General features: G+C 43.8%; 1 protein-coding gene across 1 annotated transcript in view; it reads left to right on the plus strand.

The window, feature by feature from the left end:
* strn (striatin, calmodulin binding protein) overlaps positions 1–10,000 on the plus strand; it is a 118,213-nt gene that overhangs the window by 72,485 nt on the left and 35,728 nt on the right. The window contains exons 6-7 of the mRNA XM_079845149.1: positions 3,331–3,466; positions 3,565–3,724. Coding sequence (XP_079701275.1) covers positions 3,331–3,466; positions 3,565–3,724 — 296 coding nt within the window. The remainder of the gene's footprint in view (positions 1–3,330; positions 3,467–3,564; positions 3,725–10,000) is intronic.

A 10,000-nucleotide genomic window follows, 5' to 3' on the forward strand; every position in this document is an offset into this window, starting at 1 on the left:
GGATCAGTGGGGTCAGCGGGGTCAGAGGGGTCAGAGGGGTCAGCGGGGTCAGAGGGGTCAGCGGGGTCAGAGGGGTCAGGGGGGTCAGAGGGGTCAGAGTGGTCAGGGGGGTCAGAGGGGTCAGCGGGATCAGTGGGGTCAGAGGGGTCAGCGGGGTCAGAGGGGTCAGCGGGGTCAGAGGGGTCAGCGGGGTCAGAGGGGTCAGAGGGGTCGGGGGGTCAGAGTGGTCAGGGGGGTCAGAGGGGTCAGCGGGATCAGTGGGGTCAGAGGGGTCAGCGGAGTCAGAGGGGTCAGCAGGGTCAGAGGGGTCAGCGGGGTCAGCTTCATTTAGACACTCGTTTATTTATCTCGCTGAAGATATTACACTCTATATTCACTATATTTATTTATTTATTTAATCAATGATGATACATTTGCCTATATTCACTTTTTTATTAATTAATCCATTTTTATTTAAATCATTGAAGATGAATCAGCATATATTCATTATATTTAAAAAAAAAATTAATTAATTTTTATTACTGAAGATAAATCTGCATATATTAATTATATTAATGAATACATTTTTATTTAAACTACTGAAAATAAATCAGCATATATTAATTCATACATTTTTATTTAAATCATTGAAGATAAATCAGCATATATTAATTAATTATTTTTTATTTAAATTACTGAAGATAAATCAGCATATATTCATTATATTTTAATTTTAAAAAAAGTATTTTTTATTTCTGAAGATAAATCTGCATATATTAATTATATTAATTAATTCATTTTTATTTAAATTACTGAAAATAAATCAGCATATATTAATTCATGATTTTTTTTATTTAAATTACTGAAGATAAATCAGCATATATTAAACAATAAATTTTTATTTAAATTACTTAAGATAAATCAGCATATATTAATTAATTATTTTTTTATTTAAATTACTGAAGATAAATCATCATATATTAATTAATACATTTTTATTTAAATCATTGAAGATAAATCAGCATATATTAATTAATACATTTTAATTTAAATTACTTAAGATAAATCAGCATATATTAATTAATTATTTTTTTATTTAAATCATTGAAGATAAATCACTATATATTATTATATTAATTAATAAATTTTTATTTAAATAATTGAAGATAAATCAACATTTATTAATATATTAATTAATACATTTTTATTTAAATTTCTGAAGATAATTCAGCATAGATTAATTATATTAATTAATACTTGTTTATTTAAATCATTGAACATAAATCAGCATATATTCATAAATGAATTTTGATTTAAATAATTGAAGATAAATCAGCTAGGGCTGTGCAATTAATCGAATTTCGATTTCGATTTCGATTTTGCCTCCCAACGATCACCAAAATAGTACAATCGAGAAAAAACGATTATTTTGTCTTGCGTTCTGAATGAAACGCGCACGCGCACATCCGCCCCTCCCGAAGCCACAAATCTCTCTCAGGTCGTGAGTCTCGTGTGCATATCATCCGCTGGAATTTAAAAACTCTGCGCGAGTAAAGATGGCAGAAGGAGGGCAGTTACAGCAGCGTTTGGTGAGCAAAAAAGGCAAAACCAACTCCGTTGTCTGGGAACAGTTTGGCTTCGAGGAATCAGACGACGAGCAGAAACATGCTAAGATTTGCTACATGGCAGTGGCTGTGACGCAAGGGAACACCACGAATCTGTTTAACCACTTGAAAATGAAACAGAGTGACCTATGACAATCTAATAAAGAAACAAAAACTGACGAGAGCAGGGGTGCCGTGTAAACGTCCTTTTTTTCCTTCATATTTCTCAAATAATTCTCTCTTTGTAAACTTTGTTCAATGCATGCGAGTGCTGCCGTATGTTTGAATATGACCAGTCGTTTTCCCCGTCATCACCCGGGTTTAGTGCCAGAAGACGTGAATGAGAAGCCGCGCGCTGTGAGAAAATGTGTCTCTGTGCGCTCATCCGAGAGCGCGCACACGTCTCTCAGCGCGCAAATACTGAGTTCTCTTTCAAGTCTTGCTCTTGAACGGACAAACTCACACAAAACGTATGTCAACATGTCCATCTTGATGAGTATCCTAGCAGACATAGTCTGTGTATGCCTTAAGTGAACTTTATACAGTCGAGAAAGACGACGCATATCCGATCCGGATTGAATAGCTTTTGTAAGTTTAATAGGATTCATCTTTAATTTATGCACTCAAATATGCAATGTTATTTTACATTTGAGACATTTCTGTACCTGAAAACTAATGTTAGACGTACCTGAAAAGCATAGCCGAACCATATTGTTGATCTTATTTATTTGTGATTATCATTTTTACGTGAATACTTTTATACTTTGATTTGAATATATGTTATATTATTTATTTTAATAGTTCAAAAAGTACAACAAATGTTACAATTTCAATTGAATTGTTGAAAGGTGTATTTTTAATAAATACAACACATTCCCAAAGTCATGTGAAATAATCGTGTTACATAATCGTGATTTCAATATTGACCAAAATAATCGTGATTATGATTTTTTCCATAATCGAGCAGCCCTAAAATCAGCATATATTCATTAATTTTATTTGTATAAATTTTTTTAAATCACTAAAGATTGTTGGCCCATATTAACTTAATTTAGTTTATTAATTGATAATTTAAATATTTTTCTTTAAATTACTGAAGGTAAATTGGTCTGTATTAATTATATATTTGTTTTATTTAAATCACTGAAAATAAATGTAATATAATTATATATTAATTAATTTGTGTATTTTTATTTAAATTACTGAAGATAAATCAGCGTATATTAATTATAGTAATTTTGATTTAAATAATTGAAGATAAATCAGCATATATTCATTAATTCTATTTGTATTTATTTTTTTAAATCACTAAAGATTGTTGGCCCATATTAACTTAATTTTTTTATTAATTGATTATTTAAATATTTTTCTTTAAGGTAAATCGGTCTATATTAATTATATTTATTTTTATGTTTTTATTTAAAGCACTGAAAATAAATGTAATATAATTATATATTAATTAATTGGTGTATTTTTATTCATATAAATCAGATAAATCAGCTAAATAGAAGTATAAATATATATATAATTTATTCCTCTCCCCTCATTACTTGCTCATTTCTAATATTGACACAGGATGTCTGCCATTATCCTTTTCAAGTTCAATCCATAATTTTACAATTATTACTATTGGCCACAGTTTCTACTTCTACAGTGCGTCATCTCTAGATGTGATGAGGAGTGTGTATGGTGTGTGTGGTGTGAAACTGAGGACAGGAAGTCAGTGTTGTTCTCATGCGTGTCACAGGAAGCCCGAGATGTCGGACTCAGCCACGGTTCTGGAAGCCTTCAAGTTCATCGAGAAAGCAGCGGCGGAGTTCAGTGATGAAGATGAGGATGAGGATAGCGAAGGACAGAACAAGACCATCGTGGACCTCGCCACCGTGAGTCAATGTTCACACACTCGCAGAGAACATGCAGAACCTGACACACACACTCTCTCACACACACACACACTCTCTCTCTCTCTCGCTCTCTCTAGATGGTGAGGAGGAAGGTGTCTCCCTCTCCCTCCTCTTCCTCTTCCTCAGCAGACATGAGTGATGATTTGGACACGGAGGAAGCGCTGAAGGACTTTGATTTCCTGGCCAATAGTGAGGACATGGAGGGCCCGTCCGAAACACCCTCTGGACCCGACTGGGGTGAGAAGAACACACACATTCAGAAGCAGCTCCACACACACACATTCAGAAGCAGCTCCACACACACACACATTCAGAAGCAGCTCCACACACACATTCAGAAGCAGCTCCACACACACATTCAGAAGCAGCTCCACACACACACACATTCAGAAGCAGCTCCTCACACACACATTCAGAAGCAGCTCCACACACACACACATTCAGAAGCAGCTCCACACACACACATTCAGAAGCAGCTCCACACACACACATTCAGAAGCAGCTCCACACACACACATTCAGAAGCAGCTCCACACACACACACATTCAGAAGCAGCTCCACACACACATTCAGAAGCAGCTCCTCACACACACATTCAGAAGCAGCTCCACACACACATTCAGAAGCAGCTCCACACACACATTCAGAAGCAGCTCCACACACACATTCAGAAGCAGCTCCTCACACACACATTCAGAAGCAGCTCCACACACACACATTCAGAAGCAGCTCCACACACACACATTCAGAAGCAGCTCCACACACACACATTCAGAAGCAGCTCCTCACACACACATTCAGAAGCAGCTCCACACACACACATTCAGAAGCAGCTCCACACACACACACATTCAGAAGCAGCTCCACACACACATTCAGAAGCAGCTCCACACACACATTCAGAAGCAGCTCCACACACACACACATTCAGAAGCAGCTCCTCACACACACATTCAGAAGCAGCTCCACACACACACACATTCAGAAGCAGCTCCACACACACACATTCAGAAGCAGCTCCACACACACACATTCAGAAGCAGCTCCACACACACACATTCAGAAGCAGCTCCACACACACACACATTCAGAAGCAGCTCCACACACACATTCAGAAGCAGCTCCTCACACACACATTCAGAAGCAGCTCCACACACACATTCAGAAGCAGCTCCACACACACATTCAGAAGCAGCTCCACACACACATTCAGAAGCAGCTCCTCACACACACATTCAGAAGCAGCTCCACACACACACATTCAGAAGCAGCTCCACACACACACATTCAGAAGCAGCTCCACACACACACATTCAGAAGCAGCTCCTCACACACACATTCAGAAGCAGCTCCACACACACACATTCAGAAGCAGCTCCACACACACACATTCAGAAGCAGCTCCACACACACATTCAGAAGCAGCTCCACACACACATTCAGAAGCAGCTCCACACACACACACATTCAGAAGCAGCTCCACACACACACATTCAGAAGCAGCTCCTCACACACACATTCAGAAGCAGCTCCACACACACACATTCAGAAGCAGCTCCACACACACACATTCAGAAGCAGCTCCACACACACATTCAGAAGCAGCTCCACACACACACATTCAGAAGCAGCTCCACACACACACATTCAGAAGCAGCTCCACACACACACATTCAGAAGCAGCTCCACACACACACATTCAGAAGCAGCTCCACACACACACACATTCAGAAGCAGCTCCACACACACATTCAGAAGCAGCTCCACACACACACATTCAGAAGCAGCTCCACACACACACATTCAGAAGCAGCTCCACACACACACATTCAGAAGCAGCTCCACACACACATTCAGAAGCAGCTCCACACACACATTCAGAAGCAGCTCCACACACACACATTCAGAAGCAGCTCCTCACACACACATTCTGAAGCATCTCCACACACACACATTCAGAAGCATCTCCACACACACACATTCAGAAGCAGCTCCACACACACATTCAGAAGCAGCTCCACACACACACATTCAGAAGCAGCTCCACACACACACATTCAGAAGCAGCTCCACACACACATTCAGAAGCAGCTCCACACACACACATTCAGAAGCAGCTCCACACACACACATTCAGAAGCAGCTCCACACACACATTCAGAAGCAGCTCCACACACACATTCAGAAGCAGCTCCTCACACACATTCAGAAGCAGCTCCACACACACATTCAGAAGCAGCTCCACACACACATTCAGAAGCAGCTCCTCACACACATTCAGAAGCAGCTCCTCACACACACATTTCAGAAGCAGCTCCACACACACACATTCAGAAGCAGCTCCACACACACACATTCAGAAGCAGCTCCACACACACATTCAGAAGCAGCTCCACACACACACATTCAGAAGCAGCTCCACACACACACATTCAGAAGCAGCTCCACACACACACATTCAGAAGCAGCTCCACACACACACATTCAGAAGCAGCTCCACACACACACATTCAGAAGCAGCTCCACACACACACATTCAGAAGCAGCTCCACACACACACATTCAGAAGCAGCTCCACACACACATTCAGAAGCAGCTCCACACACACATTCAGAAGCAGCTCCACACACACACATTCAGAAGCAGCTCCACACACACACATTCAGAAGCAGCTCCACACACACATTCAGAAGCAGCTCCACACACACATTCAGAAGCAGCTCCACACACACATTCAGAAGCAGCTCCACACACACACATTCAGAAGCAGCTCCACACACACACATTCAGAAGCAGCTCCACACACACACATTCAGAAGCAGCTCCACACACACACATTCAGAAGCAGCTCCACACACACACATTCAGAAGCAGCTCCACACACACACATTCAGAAGCAGCTCCACACACACACATTCAGAAGCAGCTCCACACACACATTCAGAAGCAGCTCCACACACACACATTCAGAAGCAGCTTCACACACACACATTCAGAAGCAGCTCCACACACACACATTCAGAAGCAGCTCCACACACACACATTCAGAAGCAGCTCCACACACACATTCAGAAGCAGCTCCACACACACATTCAGAAGCAGCTCCACACACACACATTCAGAAGCAGCTCCACACACACACATTCAGAAGCAGCTCCACACACACACATTCAGAAGCAGCTCCACACACACATTCAGAAGCAGCTCCACACACACATTCAGAAGCAGCTCCACACACACATTCAGAAGCAGCTCCACACACACATTCAGAAGCAGCTCCACACACACATTCAGAAGCAGCTCCACACACACATTCAGAAGCAGCTCCACACACACACATTCAGAAGCAGCTCCACACACACATTCAGAAGCAGCTCCACACACACATTCAGATGCAGCTCCACACACACATTCAGAAGCAGCTCCACACACACATTCAGATGCAGCTCCACACACACATTCAGAAGCAGCTCCACACACACATTCAGAAGCAGCTCCACACACACATTCAGAAGCAGCTCCACACACACACATTCAGAAGCAGCTCCACACACACACATTCAGAAGCAGCTCCACACACACACATTCAGAAGCAGCTCCACACACACACATTCAGAAGCAGCTCCACACACACATTCAGAAGCTGCTTCACACACACACATTCAGAAGCAGCTCCTCACACACACATTCAGAAGCAGCTCCACACACACATTCAGAAGCAGCTCCACACACACACATTCAGATGCAGCTCCACACACACATTCAGAAGCAGCTCCACACACACACATTCAGAAGCAGCTCCACACACACATTCAGAAGCAGCTCCACACACACACATTCAGAAGCAGCTCCACACACACACATTCAGATGCAGCTCCACACACACATTCAGAAGCAGCTCCACACACACATTCAGAAGCAGCTCCACACACACACACATTCAGAAGCAGCTCCACACACACACATTCAGATGCAGCTCCACACACACATTCAGAAGCAGCTCCACACACACATTCAGAAGCAGCTCCACACACACATTCAGAAGCAGCTCCACACACACACATTCAGAAGCAGCTCCACACACACACATTCAGATGCAGCTCCACACACACATTCAGAAGCAGCTCCACACACACATTCAGAAGCAGCTCCACACACACACACATTCAGAAGCAGCTCTACACACACACATTCAGAAGCAGCTCCACACACACACATTCAGAAGCAGCTCCACACACACACATTCAGAAGCAGCTCCACACACACACATTCAGAAGCAGCTCCACACACACACATTCAGAAGCAGCTCCACACACACATTCAGAAGCAGCTCCACACGCACACATTCAGAAGCAGCTCCTCACACACATTCAGAAGCAGCTCCACACACACACATTCAGAAGCAGCTCCACACACACATTCAGAAGCAGCTCCACACACACACATTCAGAAGCAGCTCCACACACACACATTCAGATGCAGCTCCACACACACATTCAGAAGCAGCTCCACACACACACATTCAGAAGCAGCTCCACACACACACACATTCAGATGCAGCTCCTCACACACACATTCAGAAGCAGCTCCTCACACACATTCAGAAGCAGCTCCACACACACACATTCAGAAGCAGCTCCACACACACACATTCAGAAGCAGCTCCACACACACACATTCAGAAGCAGCTCCACACACACACATTCAGAAGCAGCTCCACACACACACATTCAGAAGCAGCTCCACACACACACACATTCAGAAGCAGCTCCACACACACACATTCAGAAGCAGCTCCACACACACATTCAGAAGCAGCTCCACACACACATTCAGAAGCAGCTCCACACACACACATTCAGAAGCAGCTCCACACGCACACATTCAGAAGCAGCTCCTCACACACATTCAGATGCAGCTCCACACACACATTCAGAAGCAGCTCCACACACACATTCAGAAGCAGCTCCACACACACACACATTCAGAAGCAGCTCCACACACACACATTCAGAAGCAGCTCCACACACACACATTCAGAAGCAGCTCCACACACACACATTCAGAAGCAGCTCCACACGCACACATTCAGAAGCAGCTCCTCACACACATTCAGAAGCAGCTCCACACACACATTCAGAAGCAGCTCCACACACACACATTCAGAAGCAGCTCCACACACACATTCAGAAGCAGCTCCACACACACACATTCAGATGCAGCTCCACACACACATTCAGAAGCAGCTCCACACACACATTCAGAAGCAGCTCCACACACACACACATTCAGAAGCAGCTCCACACACACACATTCAGAAGCAGCTCCACACACACATTCAGAAGCAGCTCCACACACACATTCAGAAGCAGCTCCTCACACACACATTCAGAAGCGGCTCCTCACACACATTCAGAAGCAGCTCCACACACACACACATTCAGAAGCAGCTCCACACACACATTCAGAAGCGGCTCCACACACACATTCAGAAGCAGCTCCACACACACACATTCAGAAGCAGCTCCACACACACACATTCAGAAGCAGCTCCACACACACACATTCAGAAGCAGCTCCACACACACACATTCAGAAGCAGCTCCACACGCACACATTCAGAAGCGGCTCCACACACACATTCAGAAGCAGCTCCACACACACACATTCAGAAGCAGCTCCACACACACACATTCAGAAGCAGCTCCACACACACACATTCAGAAGCAGCTCCACACACACACATTCAGAAGCAGCTCCACACACACACATTCAGAAGCAGCTCCACACACACACATTCAGAAGCAGCTCCACACACACACATTCAGAAGCAGCTCCACACACACATTCAGATGCAGCTCCACACACACACATTCAGAAGCAGCTCCACACACACATTCAGAAGCAGCTCCACACACACATTCAGAAGCGGCTCCACACACACATTCAGAAGCAGCTCCACACACACACATTCAGAAGCAGCTCCACACACACACATTCAGAAGCAGCTCCACACACACACACATTCAGAAGCGGCTCCACACACACACATTCAGAAGCGGCTCCACACACACACATTCAGAAGCAGCTCCACAGACACATTCAGAAGCAGCTCCTCACACACACATTCAGAAGCAGCTCCACACACACATTCAGATGCAGCTCCACACACACATTCAGAAGCAGCTCCACACACACATTCAGAAGCAGCTCCTCACACACACATTCAGAAGCAGCTCCTCACACACACATTCAGAAGCAGCTCCACACACACATTCAGAAGCAGCTCCACAGACACATTCAGAAGCAGCTCCTCACACACACATTCAGAAGCAGCTCCTCACACACACATTCAGAAGCAGCTCCTCACACACACATTCAGAAGCAGCTCCACACACACACATTCAGAAGCAGCTCCACACACACATTCAGAAGCAGCTCCACACACACATTCAGATGCAGCTCCACACACACACACATTCAGAAGCAGCTCCACACACACATTCAGAAGC

The sequence above is a fragment of the Gobio gobio genome (assembly GCF_949357685.1).
Source record: "Gobio gobio genome assembly, chromosome: 19".
Taxonomy (NCBI): Eukaryota; Metazoa; Chordata; class Actinopteri; order Cypriniformes; family Gobionidae; genus Gobio; species Gobio gobio.